At 36.0% G+C, this 14,990-nt stretch overlaps 1 protein-coding gene across 1 annotated transcript in view; it reads right to left on the bottom strand.

Annotated features, from left to right (window-relative positions):
- Positions 1–9,360: 9,360 nt before the first annotated feature.
- LOC101491528 (uncharacterized) overlaps positions 9,361–14,990 on the bottom strand; it is a 7,314-nt gene continuing 1,684 nt past the window's right edge. The window contains 2 exon segments of the mRNA XM_073368693.1: positions 9,361–12,778; positions 13,030–14,980. Coding sequence (XP_073224794.1) covers positions 9,361–12,778; positions 13,030–14,980 — 5,369 coding nt within the window.

Raw genomic sequence — 14,990 nt, 5'->3', positions numbered from 1 at the left:
TATATATATATATGTTTGTTTGGAGGGAAAAAGAAAGGAAATTAGAAGGAAGGAAAAGGAAAAGAAAAAGTGGTATAAAAAGGAAAAAGGAAGAAAGGAAAAAGAAAGGAAAGAAAGAGAAAGGAAAGAAAAGAACCAAATTTCCATCTTCTTCCTCTGTTAACGCGCGACCATTCTCCCTCCATCCTCCATTTTCGTTTTTCTTTGCTTCCTTTCTTCAAGATTAGAAACCCAAGGTTTGTTGAGTGTGAAAGAGAAGATTACTCAACTTCAATCTTCTTGGTTGATTCGAAAATGAAGAAAAACGGCGTTAGAGATTTTAAAACCGTCAAACACAAACCTTCCCGTTTCATCTAGATCCAAGCTTCGTTTCGTGAAGAGATAGAAGGGAAAGTTGCTCACTACCACGCTACGGTGCTAGGGGACCAACTTTGGAAACAACGTTGCGAGCGGAGATTTTACCGGTTTTACTCACGGTACCGGAAACACATGTTAAAGCTAACGTTAAGGTAAGGGCTCCTTCCAAACTTCTAGTTTGCATTTAGGGACTTATATGTGGTTGTGTGGAACAGAATTTTGTTAGGGTTGGAGTATTGATTTGGGGGAAAATGAATCTAAGGCTTTATGGGTAAAATCTTAGAGTTAGGTTTTGGTTACGTCAATGAATGTTTCGTGGGAAAATGAATTTAAACTCATTTATGTATGATTTTGAGTAAATGAAATTTGATGTGTTTAAGTGTTATGTTATGTTGATTTGTGTTCGTCGTATTTGACGTGTTCTAAGTTAATACCGATGAAATTCGATGTGTTTTGGTGTGGATTGTGAATTGAATTTGATAATATGTTTGAGTTGGCTTTGTTGTGGAATTTGAAAACCATTAGAGCTAAACAAGTATTAAAAATGGGGAATCTTTTAATATCTCGGTTTACTTAATATTTTGTTTTGAAAATCGTTTAAGTTAAATGAGTATTAAGAATGGGGAATCTCTTAATGTCTTGTTTACTTAATATTCGTTTTGGAAATCGTTTAAGTTAAAAGAGTATTAAGAATGGGGAATTTCTTAATATTTCTGTTTACTTAAAGTTTGTTTTGAAAATAGTTTAAGTCAAAAGAGTATTAAGAATGGGGAATCTCTTAATATTTCTGTTTGCTTTACATTTGTTGTGAAAATCGTTTAAGTTAAATGGGTATTAAGAATGGGGAATCTCTTAATGTCTTGTTTACTTAATATTCGTTTTGGAAATCGTTTAAGTTAAAAGAGTATTAAGAATGAGGAATCTCTTAATATTTCTGTTTACTTAAAGTTTGTTTTGAAAATCGTTTAAGTCAAAAGAGTATTAAGAATGAGGAATCACTTAATATTTATGTTTGCTTAACATTTGTTGTGAAAATCGTTTATGTTAAATGAGTATTAAAAATGGGGAATCTTTTAATATCTGCATTTGCTTAACGATTGTTGTGGATGGAGTCACTATATGCTCATGCATTTTCATGCTTTTTGTAAATCGTGCAGACCCGTGATAGGTGGCACCTTGATAAATAGTACTTTGGCCTATGATACGCGGTACATTTATGATTTACGTTTTTGAAAACCGTGCAGACCCGTGATAGGTGGCACCTCGATAAACGATACGGGCCCGTGATAGGCAGTACGTTTATGGTTTTCGCTATTTTGTAAATTGTGCAGACCCGTGATAGGTGGCACCTTGGTAAATAGTACTTTGGCCTGTGATAGGCGGTACATTTTCAATTTACGTTATTTTAGTAACCCGTGCAGACCCGTGATAGGTGGCACCTCGGTAAATGATACGGGCCCGTGATAGGCAGTACGTTTATTGTTTACGGTTTTTAGTAAATCGTGCAGACCCGTGATACGTGGCACCTTGGTAATTGGTACTTTGGCCTGCGATAGGCGGTACAATTATGATTTACGGCCCTTCGAGGAGGGTTTTGGTTCGGAATTCCGAGTCCATGCATTTTGGCATATACGCATTGCATTAGGGTGCTTGGCACACGAGTCGTGTTTGAATCAAGTTTATGATTGAGTGGTTTAAATAGGAATTGTTGTGGTAATTGTGTTGGAATTGCTATGTGCTATGTATTGATTATCGTGTGTGAGTGCGATGGATCGTAAAACTATTTCGAAAACGAATTCGTCGTGGTGATTGTGTGGGAATTGCTAAGTGTTAAGTTTTGGAATTATGTGTGAGTGTGATTGAATTAGTTTAAGTATTTTTGGAAGAATAAGCAGGGAAATCGATTTCCCAATCGATTGGATGAGTTGCAGGAACTTCACTATTTTAACCTAATCGATTTGCCAATCGATTGTATAAATATGTCTTTCAAAATCTTTTAAGAAATCGATTTGGAAATCGATTTGGAAATCGATTGGTAGAGAGGCAGGAACTAAGCAAAACTGACAAAATCGATTTGGAAATCGATTTGGCAACACAGGAACTTAGAAAAACTTACAAAATCGATTTGGTCATGCAGGAACTCAGCAGAACTGACCAAATCGATTTGGCAATCGATTGGCTCAGTAGAAGTCCTTATTTTGAGTTAGATAATTGATTGCTCAATTGATTTATCAATGCTTTGGTCAGTGAGGTATTACTTGATGGATTGAGAACTTTATTTTGATTTCATTTTTAATTGGCAAGCATTATATGAACTTTTAGCATATGGAAAATCATTTTAAGGTGCATGGTTAGTTGAAAGGTTATTTTGTGCATTTAAAAACTTAAATGTTATGTGTTAACTGTTAATTTCGGTTGGTGATCTTTACAACTATTGTGGAAACCTGGGCTTTGCCCTCAGATGAGAGCCAGGACGATCCTGCCGGGTAGTACCCAACGGATGGGAATGCTTGACTGGAGCTATGTTAGGAGGATCTCACGGGGCGCGTGGAGATCACTCAAGGTGTATAGTTTTTTGGTAGGATGATCAGATTAGGTTGATGTATAGGGACTAGACGTCCTTCTTTTTGGGTTGGAGTATTTTAATTTGGAAAACTGTACTTATACTAATATTGTCAGTTTGACATCTTATTTGAATGGGTTCCATGTACCATTTGTTGTTATCTAAATGCTTTGGATTTATATTTGGAGAAACTTTTCTGCTGCTTGTAAATTATAATGACTCAACTATTTATCCAAAGGTATTTCCTTATTTGTTTTACTCTGTTTTATCTTAATCTCTTTTGAAAAAAAAAATACACCTTCGCTTTGAAATTCAGGGTGTTACAATTAAAATTACCTATATATTAATCCAATGACACAGACGAACTTATTGGATGCACAACATTGGTTAAAAACCTTAATTAGACAAGAATAAACCTAGGGAGGACGAAAATGACCTAAATATTCATCTAATGAAACAAACACTCCTATTTGATACACAACATTGATTAAAAACCCTAATTGGACTAGAATAAGTCTAGGGAGGACGAAAATGACCTAAACATTAATCCAATGACACAAACCATTGTTTAACAACCCTAATTGGACTAAAATAAGCCTAGCGCGGTTTAATAATCCAATGACACAAACACACCTATTGGATGCACAAGACTGGTTTAATAACCCTAAATGGACAAGAATAAGTCTAGGGACGACGGTAATGACCTAAATGTTCATCCAATGAGACAAACACACCTATTGGATGCACAAGATTGGTTAAAAATCCTAATTGGACTAAAATAATCCAATGGAGGAGGAAAATGACCTAAATGTTAATCCAATGACACAAACACACCTATTGGAAGCACACGATTGGATAAAATACCTAATTGGGCAAGAACAAGCATAGGGAGGACCAAAATGACCTAAATGTTCATCCAATGACACAAACACACCTATTGGATACACAAGATTGGTGAAAAACCCAAATTGGACAAGAATAAGTCTAGCAAGGACGAAATTGACCTAAATGTTAATACAATGACACAAACACTCCTATTGGATGCACAAGATTGGTCTAAAACCCTAATTGGACTAGAATAAGCATCGAGAGTATGAAAATGACCTAAATATTTATCCAATGACACAAACGAACTTATTGGATGCACAACATTGGTTAAATACCTTAATTGGACAAGAATAAGTGTAGGGACGAAGGTAATGACCTAAATGTTCATCCAATGACACAAACGAACCTATTGGATACACCAGATTGATAAAACCCTAATTGGACTAGAATAAGCCTATGGAGGATGAAAATGACCTAAATGTTAATCAAATGACACAAACACACCTATTGGAGGCGCAAGATCAGATAAAATACCTAATTTCACAAGAATAAGCATGGAGAGGACGAAAATGAACTAAATGTTCAACCAATGAAACATACACACCTATTGAATACACAAGATTAGTTAAAACCCTAATTGTACTAGAATAGGCCTTGGGAGGACGAAAATGACCTAAATGTTGAGACAATGACACAAAGACATCTATTGGATGCACAAGATTGGTTAAAACCCCTAATTGGATTAGAATAAGCCTAGGTCGTATGAAACTGACCTAAATGTTAATCCAATGACTCAAACACATGTATTGGAGGCACAAGATTGGTTCAAAACCCTAATTGGACTAGAAAAAAACTCAAGAGAACAAAAATGAACTAAGTGTTAATCCATTGACACAAATGAACCTATTGGATGCACAAGATTGGTTAAAAATACTAATTAGACATGAATAAGCCTAGGGAGGACGAAAATAACCTAAATGTTAATCCAATGACCAAAACACACCTATTGGATGCACAAGATTGGTTAAAAACCCTAATTGGACTGGAATAAGCCTAGGTAGGACAAAAACGACCTAAATGTTAATCCAAAGAGACAAACATACCTATTGGATGCACAAGATTGGTTAAAAACCCTAATTGGACAAGAATACGCCTACGGAGGACGAAAATGACCTAAATATTCTTCCAATGACACAAACACACCTATTGGATGCACAAGATTGGTTAAAAACCCTAATTGGACAAGAATACGCCTACGGAGGACGAAAATGACCTAAATATTCTTCCAATGACACAAACACACCTATTGGATGCACAAGATTGGTTAAAAACTGTAATTGGCCTAGAATAAGCCTCGGGAGAACAAAAACACCTTATTGGATACACAACATTGGTTAAAAACCCTAGTTGGACAAGAATAAGCTTAGAAAGGACGAAAATGACCTAAATGTTCGTCCAATGACACAAAAACACCTATTCGATGAACAAGATTGGTCAAAAACCCTAATTGGACAACAATAAGCCTAGGTTGGATGAAAATGACCTAAATGTTAACCCAATAAAACAAACACACCTACTGGATGCACAAGTATGGTTAAAGACCCTAATTGGACAAGAATAAGCCTAGAGAGGACGAAAATGTCCTAAATGTTCATCCAATGACACAAACACACCTATTGGATGCACAATATTGCTTCAAAACGCTAATACGACTAGAATAAGCCTAGGTAGGACGAAAATAACCTAAATTTTAAGCCAATGACAGAAACACACCTATTGGATGCACAAGTTTGGTTAAAAACCCTAACTGGACAAGTCTAAGCCTAGGGAGGATGAAAATGACCTAAATGTTCATCCAATGACACAAAAACCCATATTGAATGCAGAAGATTGGTTAAAAACCCTAATTGGACAAGAATAAGCCTAGGAAGTGTCGCATCCGGTTTGTCCGGGAAAAAAAAGAGTCGCCACCAATTTTATTTTTATTAAAGGAAAAATTGGATAAAACCTAAAATAATATTTTTGAATCAAAAATTTGGATTCGGGAGTCGGTTACGAGTAGGGAAGTATTATCGCCCTACAACGTCCGTTAAAACGGTTACCCTATAATTAATTATATACAAACTATTTATTTATCTATTTATTTATTTATTTATTTTTACCCCAAAAAGAATAATAAAAAAAATTAAATTATTTAAATTTATGAAAGAAAAAAAAATATTTGTTTTATTAATTTGATTTGACAAGGGGAAGACCTTGCTCCTACGTATCCCCAGGTGCAATAGGGAAATCAAAACATACGTAGTTCTTGGGTAGAAAATATTTATGTGTTGACCGATTTTTATTATTATTTTTATGGCTTAATTGCAGTTTTGGTCCCCCTATTTTAACTGAATCGCAAAAGTAGTCCCCCCATTTTGTTTCTCCCCAGTTTTGGTCCCCCAAGCAGAATTTTGGTCCAAAACTTGATGAAATTTCATTTTTTTTGCATTTATTTAAGTCACACAATGCCTCAAGATCTTGTGTGCAACAATTGTACCTGAAAAATATGACCATAAATGGTGTAGTACGGCTTTAAAAAATAAAATTTCATCAAGTTTTGGACTAAAATTCTGTTTGGGGGACCAAAACTGGGGAGAAACAAAATGGGGGGACTACTTTTGCAATTCAGTTAAAATAGGGGGACCAAAACTGCAATTAAACCTAATAATTATTACGGACCTGACAACTTAACCCACCTAAACCGACGCATGGTCAGTAATAATAATAATAATAATAATAATAATAATAATAATAATAATAATATTTATTCATGGATTATATTTTCTATATTTGTTTTAAAGTAAAGAAAAAAAAAATAATTCTTCGTTTAAAACAATAACGTAATGTGGCGGTATGTGAACGAGACAGATGAACACGACGGTGAAATAATCTGTTAAATTATTTGCTCGTACGTTGTCGGATATGTCACGACACAAAGGCCACCCACGATTGAGAGTGAGTAATATGGTGCGGCGAGCGAGGATGAATTTCATCCGGCGGCCGCGACCATTAATTCTAATCCTAAGGGGCGAAAATATTTATTTGTTATTATGATTTTTTTTTAGTTGATAAAGACGTATTATGAATATTATATTACAATATGGTGAAATTTATTTTTTCGGCCTATAAACATCAATTAGTTACATTTTTTATTATTATTTTTTGTGTTGCAAAGAAAACAATTTTAGGATTAAACGATTCTTTTACAAACAGGAAAAAAAAATAGAAAGCGAAATAAATTATATAAAAAAACAGATGCAAAAACAAAACAAAAGACTAATAAGCAGAAAATTAGAGAGGGAAAAAAAATATAAGAAAAATGATACCTTACTCCTGAATTGTTGTTTTCCTAGACTGATTGTTTCAAGACCAGATTTTTTTCCTTCTCTTTTGCCAACTAATCTCTCTCTTTTTTATGTGCTCTCAATTTGTGTTTTCAATTGTGTTCCCCTTTGTCTTCTTGTGGCCGACTATTTATAGACTCTTGGGTATAGACTTCAAAAGACAAAAGAATAATTGTCAATTGATTACCATTAATCTATTTTTGTTGGTTTCTTTTCTTTTAATTGGCCACAATTATATCGATTCTTATTGCAATTGATTCATTTCTTCGGTTTTCATTTCTATTCAATTGATCACCATTATTCTGATTTTTATGACCATCAATCAATTTCTTTTCAGTTTTTTTTTTCATTTATTTTAATCATCATGTCGTCGATTTTTATGACCATCAATTCATTTCTTTTCCATTTCCTTTATTTTTATTTCTTATTATTATTTTTAGAAAATAGTCTGAATAAGAATTAGAGGCAAACAAGAACCGAAAACACTTATTGTTAAAAAGCTTATATCCCTAATTATTTATTTTTATTTTTATATTTCTTCACATATAATTATATATTTATTATTATTATTATTATTATTATTATTATTATTATTATTATCATCATTATTTCCTTTTTAATAAAAAGTAAAAATCGGACAAAATTAGGTGTCAACAGCTGCCCCTCTTTACTTAGAATTTACTTGAGAATCAAAGTAAAAATAAGTAAAGATAACAAATTCTAATTTTGTCCGAAAAATAATTTTTAGAAGAATTCGTTTCGTATTCCCGACTTCAAGATGCGAGTCATTTTCTCGGCTTCGGGTGCGAGTCGTTTTTCCAGCTTCAACATGTGGGTCGTTTTCTCGGCTTCTAGGTGCGAGTCGTTTTCTCGGCTTCAACATGCGGGTCGTTTTCTCGGGTTCGGGTGCGAGTCGTATTCCCGGCTTCAACATGCGGGTCGTTTTCTCGGCTTTTGGGTGCGAGTCGTTTTCCCGGCTTCAACATGCGGGTTGTTTTCTCGGCTTCGGGTGCGAGTCGTTTTCCCGGCTTCAACATGCGGGGCGTTTTCTCGGGCTCGGGTGCGAGTCGTTTTCTGAATGAATGAATGAATGAATGAATGAATGAATGAATGAATGAATGAATGAATGAATGAATGAATGAATGAATGAATGAATGAATGAATGAATGAATGAATGAATGAATATGTCGGTTTTTATTAATATTTTATTGGACACGACCATTCAAATCATGAATGAAAGAAAGCACTTATACTTTTTTTTTTAACGTGATATCTTTGATCTCCTTTTATTTTTGTCCTCTTTTATTTTCTTTTTCTTCCATTCTTTCTTTTTACTTTTTTTGTTTTTTGAAGAAGAATTAATATTGTGATGTGAAGTTGAATCTCATGTTGTTGTCTGTTTTGTACTGTAAACAACCTATACTATATCCGATTTTATTGCAATTCATTGTATCGAGATATGGAATATGTTTTACTTTCCAATACATGATAATCATAAGATGCATTCAGGAAAAAGAGTTAAATTATAAAGGTAATAACAGTATTGAAATAAAAAAAAGAATATACATAAGATAAAACAAAAGAAATGAGTGGAAGACCCGACTTGGTTGCTAGTAATTCAATGGTAAAGAAAAAAAAAAAAAGAATATACATAAGATAAAACAAAAGAAATGAGTGGAAGACCCGACTTGGTTGCTAGTAATTCAATGGTAAAGAAAAAAAAAAAAAGAATATACATAAGATAAAACAAAAGAAATGAGTGGAAGACCCGACTTGGTTGCTAGTAATTCAATGGTAAAGAAAAAAAAAAAAAGAATATACATAAGATAAAACTAAAGAAATGGGTGAGAGACCCAACTTGGTTACTAGTAATTCCAAGGTAGACTGTACTAACTTCTCATGCGATAATCCGATCCATATTGTTCATTTTGTCTTTTCGAGTATATATTCTTTGTTCTTGTTTTTTTTCTTCTCTCAGGTCGCCCTTTTGGGTTTTTAACTTGACAGATATTTTTGTCCACCCTAATTTTTGTCCAGGTTGCCCTTTCAGGTTTTCAACCTAGCGGGTTTTTTTTTTTTTTTTTTTTTTTTTTTTTCTCTTTTTTTACCATAGTTTTCGCCTAGGTCGCCCTTTCAGGTTTTCAACCTAGCGGGTATATTTTTTTTGTACCCTAATTTTTGCCTAGGTTGCCTTTTCAGGTTTTCAACCTAACGGGTATTTATTATTTAAGCACAATACTTTTTCACGCCGTCTGAGTTTACAGGAAGAGCTAAATCTTTTCCATCCATATTCGTAAGGATCAAAGCTCCACCTGAGAAAGCTTTCTTCACGATGTATGGTCCCTCATAGTTAGGAGTCCATTTCTCACGATAATCCTTTTGAATGGGTAAGATTTTTTTCAGCACCAGATCACCTTCCTGGAATTGTCGAGGACGTATATTTTTCTCATACGCTTTCTTCAGTCTTTTCTTATATAATTGCCCATGACATAAGGCCGCCAACCTTTTTTCTTCAATCAAATTCAATTGATCAAAACGCGTTTGTATCCATTCTGATTCCTCTAGTTTAGCTTCCATTAATACTCTGAGCGAGGGGATTTCTACTTCAATAGGTAGCACAGCCTCCATCCCATATACTAAGGAAAAAGGGGTTGCCCCAGTTGAAGTGCGTACCGAAGTACGATACCCATGTAGTGCAAATGGCAACATCTCATGCCAATCTTTGTATGTTATAACCATTTTCTGAATAATTTTTTTGATGTTTTTATTTGCCGCTTCAACTGCACCATTCATTTTTGGTCTGTACGGGGACGAATTGTGGTGTTGAATTTTAAAGGTGGCACACAATTCATCCATCATTTTGTTATTTAGGTTTGTGGCATTGTCAGTAATGATCTTGCTTGGTAGACCATAACGACATATTAATTCCCTTTTTATAAATTTGACTACCACATTTTTGGTTACATTGGCGTATGAAGCTGCCTCTACCCACTTGGTAAAGTAATCAATTGCCACCAAGATGAAGCGATGTCCATTTGATGCTTTCGGTTCGATCATTCCGATGACGTCTATGCCCCACATTGAGAATGACCAGGGCGCTGAAAGGGTGTTCAGGGGTATTGGTGGGGCCTGGATATTATCAGCATATATTTGACATTTATAACAATCTTTTTCTAGGGTGAGCCAATAATATCCGGCCCGAAGAATCTTTCTAGACATGGCGTGTCCATTCATATGGATCCCATAAGAGCCATCGTGGATATCTTGTAGAATTTCCTTCGCCTCATTAACATCAACACATCTGAGGAGTACCATATCGTGATTCCTCTTATACAAAATATTTTCGTTCACAAAAAAGCTCGCGGATAACCGTCTCAAAGTTCTTTTCTCATTCTCCGATATTCCGGGAGGATATTCTCTATTTATAAGATAATGTTTGATGTCGTGATACCACGGTTTTCCGTCAGTTTCTTCTTCCATGACATGGCAGTAGGCTGGATAATCTCGACTCTCCATTTTAATTGATGGGATTTCATCGTTTCGATTTATTTGGAACATAGATGATAAAGTAGCCAAAGCATCAGCCAATTGATTGTCTTCTCGAGGGACATGGTGAAACGTGATTTTGTCAAATTCTAAAGACAATTCTTTTATGTAGGTAAAATAAGGTATTAACTTCTTATCTCGAGTTTCCCATTCTTGGTTAAGCTGATTAATGACTAGGGCTGAATCTCCATATACTTCTAGAACTTTTGCTTTTGATTCCAAAGCCGCCAAAACTCCCATGGCGCAAGCTTCATATTCTGCCATATTATTGGTACAATCAAAACACAATCGCGCCGTGATAGGTATGAACTTCTTTTTTGGAGATATTAAAACAACCCCAATCCCATGCCCCATTATGTTTGAGGCCCCGTCGAACAACAAGGTCCATTTTCCATCATCATATTCTTCAGACAAAACCATGATACTTTCGTCTGGGAATTCACATTGCATTGATTTATAATCATCAACAGGTTGATTAGCTAGATAATCTGCTAAGGCACTCCCTTTGATGGCTTTCTAAGTAACATAGGTAATATCATATTCTGATAACATCACCTGCCATCAAGCAACTCGCCCTGTGAGAGCGGGCTTTTCAAAAATGTACTTGATTGGATCCATTTTGGATATCAAATAAGTTGTATGGCAAAGCATGTATTGCCTCAAGCGATGAGCCGCCCAGGCTAAGGCACAACAAGTACGTTCTAACATTGTATATCTTGTTTCAGCATCTGTAAATTTTTTACTTAGATAATAAATGGCATGCTCCTTTTTTCCTGTTTCATCATGTTGCCCCAGTACGCATCCCATGGCCCCGTCGAGGACTGTAAGATACATAATCAAGGGTCGGCCCAGAACTGGTGGGGCTAGAATTGGAGGATTTTGCAAATACTGTCGGATTTTTTCAAATGCCTTTTGACATTCTTGGTTCCACACAACTGTTTGATTTTTCCGTAAAAGTTTAAATATCGGTTCACAAGTAGCAGTTAGTTGTGATATAAATCTTGAAATATAATTTAGTCTCCCAAGAAAACCGCGAACTTCTTTTTCTGTACTCGGGGGAGGCATTTCTGCAATGGCTCGAATCTTATCGGGATCAACCTCTATTCCTCTCTGACTAACCACAAATCCCAATACTTTGCCCGATCTCACCCCAAAAGTGCATTTGGAGGGGTTGAGCTTTAGCTTAAACTTTCTAAGTCTTTTGAAGAGTTTCTTTAGATCAATAATATGTTCTTCTTCTGTTTGTGACTTAGCGATCATGTCGTCTACATAAACTTCGACCTCTTTATGTATCATGTCATGGAATAGGGTTACCATAGCTCTTTGGTAGGTCGCTCCAGCGTTCTTCAGACCAAAAGGCATTACTTTGTAACAAAACGTTCCCCAAGGAGTGGTGAAAGTCGTTTTTTCCATATCTTCAGCTGCCATCTTAATTTGATTATACCCAGAGAAACCATCCATAAAAGAGAAGAGTGAATGGCGAGCCGTATTATCAACCAAAATATCGATGTGAGGTAACGGGAAATCATCTTTAGGACTAGCTTTATTAAGGTCCCTATAATCGACACACATTCGTACTTTGCCATCCTTTTTTGGCACTGGTACAATATTGGCTATCCATTGGGGATAATTTGCCACAGCGAGGAATCCTGCGTCAAATTGTTTTTGTATTTCTTCCCTGATTTTTAATGACATATCAGGCTTCATTCGCCTTAATTTCTGTTTCACCAGAGAAGAATCCGTTTTTAAGGGCAATTTATGCTCCACTATGCTAGTATCCAATCCAGGCATATCATGATATGACCAGGCAAAAACATATTTGTATTCATGTAAGAGTTGGATTAGTTTGTGATATACTTCTTTTTTTAAGATGGTGCCAACCTTAATTTCTTTCCTTCCTTCTTCAGTCCCTAGATTAACTATTTCTATCGGTTCCTCAAAGGGCATGATACCCTGGGTTTCCCGTTCTACCGCTCTTAACAAATCTAGAGGGGGTTCATAATCTTCTTCATTATCTTTTTCTGTTTGACTAACAAGATGGTTAAGATTATGCAACGAGATCTTAGTACAGTCGTCTGTGAATGAACTATTCCCAAATCTGCAGGATTCAAGGCTAGGATAAGGAGAAAGAAGGAGAAGAGAAAAAAAAATTAAAAAATTAAAAAAGAAATAAAAAAAAATGGCGAATGAATATAAACAAATGAAAGTGATAAGAAAGAACAATAAGAAAACAAAATGAGAATGCATTTATTGAAATTCAAAGTATTGGAAAAACAACATTGTATCCATCTCTAAATATAATGAAACATCTTAAGGTCTTAGTAACAGTAATAATGCTTTTAGAATTACATTGGAATTGCATTAAATATCATAGGTGACTTGACTACTTTCCAATTCCTGATTTCTGCCCCTACCCCACACGGGCGAATCCAATTAGCATCCCCATCAAACATGTCATCTTCAGCTGCCGCAATATGGATTTCACTTGTTGGTCTTGCACTTTGGAAACTCCGTCGGATGTCACAGATGGGAATCCTTTCGATTCTTGGCTCTCGATTTTCAATTCGAGCTAATCTTTTTTCTTTTTTCTCTTTGACCAATCTCCATTTGTCATCCCTGGTGGGTTTGTAACCTAAACCCCACTTATCTCTATTTTCAGGAAGTTCCACCAGTTCTTTGAGCCCTTCTTCATCCTTCCCCAACCCGTGCCACGGATGGTGTCCTCTACTCAACATGAACTTAGCCACCATAATAGCAGTGTTGGACATATGTGGTTCTATAGGTGTCGTTTCGACATAAGCGGTGTCCACGATTTCTAGTGTTTGGAAGGCAGTTTCTAGAGCGTCTTTTGTTGTCTCAACATAAGGTGTGGTGGACAAATTACTCACCAACAAATCTCCTTCTCCTGGTTCTCTGTGCCCTTCTTCATCCTTCCCCAACCCGTGCCATGGATGGTGTCCTCTGCTCAACATGAACTTAGCCACCATAATAGCAGTGTTTGACATATGTGGTTCTATAGGTGTCGTCTCAACATAAGCGGTGTCCACGATTTCTAGTGTTTGGAATGCAGTTTCTAGAGCGTCTTCTGTTGTCTCAATATAAGGTGTGGTGGACAAATTACTCACCAACAAGTCTCCTTCTCCCGACACGATTACCAATTGGTCATTTACCATATACTTCAGCTTTTGGTGTAAGGTTGACGACACTACGCCGGCAGAATGGATCCATGGCCTACCCAATAAGCAACTATAAGCGGATACAATATCCATCACGTGAAACATGATTTCAAATGTGACCGGGCCTATTTGAACTGGGAGATCGATTTCCCCCATTACTTCTCTGCGACTCCCGTCGAAAGCTCTGACAACCATGGGACTTGGTCTCATATATGTACCATCACAAGGTAGTTTTGCTAATGTTGATTTTGATATGACATTCAGCGAGGAGCCATTGTCAATGAGGACTCTTGACATTATATGGTCGAGGCACATTACTGATATGTGTAGTGCTTTATTATGCCCTCTCCCTTCGGTCGGCAGCTCATCTTCTGTGAAAGTTAGGTGATTGTTAGCTGTGATGTTATTTATGATGCCTCCAAATTTGTCAACGGTGATGTCGTGAGTGACATGAGCCTCATTTAGTATTTTAATCAATAGCTTCCGGTGGGACTCAGAATTCATCAATAGGGATAACAATGAAATCCTTGTAGGAGTATGGTTGAGTTGGTCAACTATTTTGTATTCACTCTGTTTGATGATTTTGAGAAATTCCTGAGCTTCTTCATTAGAAACCTCATTTTCCACTTTCTCATTTTCGACTTTCTTTTCTTCTTTATCTGTGTATGCCTTCTCAAACACCACTCTCATTTCTCTTTGTGATTTTCCCGGGGAGTATATCCGACCGTTTCTAGTCATTCCTCCTATTCCTGAAACGTTCGTGACAGCGGTAGTTTTAGAGCTAGAAACATCTTTGTTCTTCTGTTTAGCTAGATGTACCTCTACATTATAGTTCCAAGGTATGGCTTTGTTGTCTTTATATGACAAAGGGCTTGGTATCTGAAGTATTAAAGTCTTCAAATCATCGGGGGAATTCATACTTTTCTCCTTAGTGAAATGAATGACCAATGGTTTTGGGATGGTTATGCCAAGTTTTTCTTCTGATTGGGTTCCAATCGTACTGTCATCCTTTTCCCAACGACCTATTTGAATGGTGCCTATGTTTATCAATTTTTGAAGTTCTTTTTCAAACTCATTGCATTCTTCTATGGAATGATCTTCATTGAGGTGGAAATTGCATCTTGCTTTCACATC

The sequence above is a fragment of the Cicer arietinum genome, chromosome 5 (assembly GCF_000331145.2).
Source record: "Cicer arietinum cultivar CDC Frontier isolate Library 1 chromosome 5, Cicar.CDCFrontier_v2.0, whole genome shotgun sequence".
Lineage (NCBI taxonomy): Eukaryota > Viridiplantae > Streptophyta > Magnoliopsida > Fabales > Fabaceae > Cicer > Cicer arietinum.
This window is presented reverse-complemented; position numbering and strand designations above follow the sequence as displayed.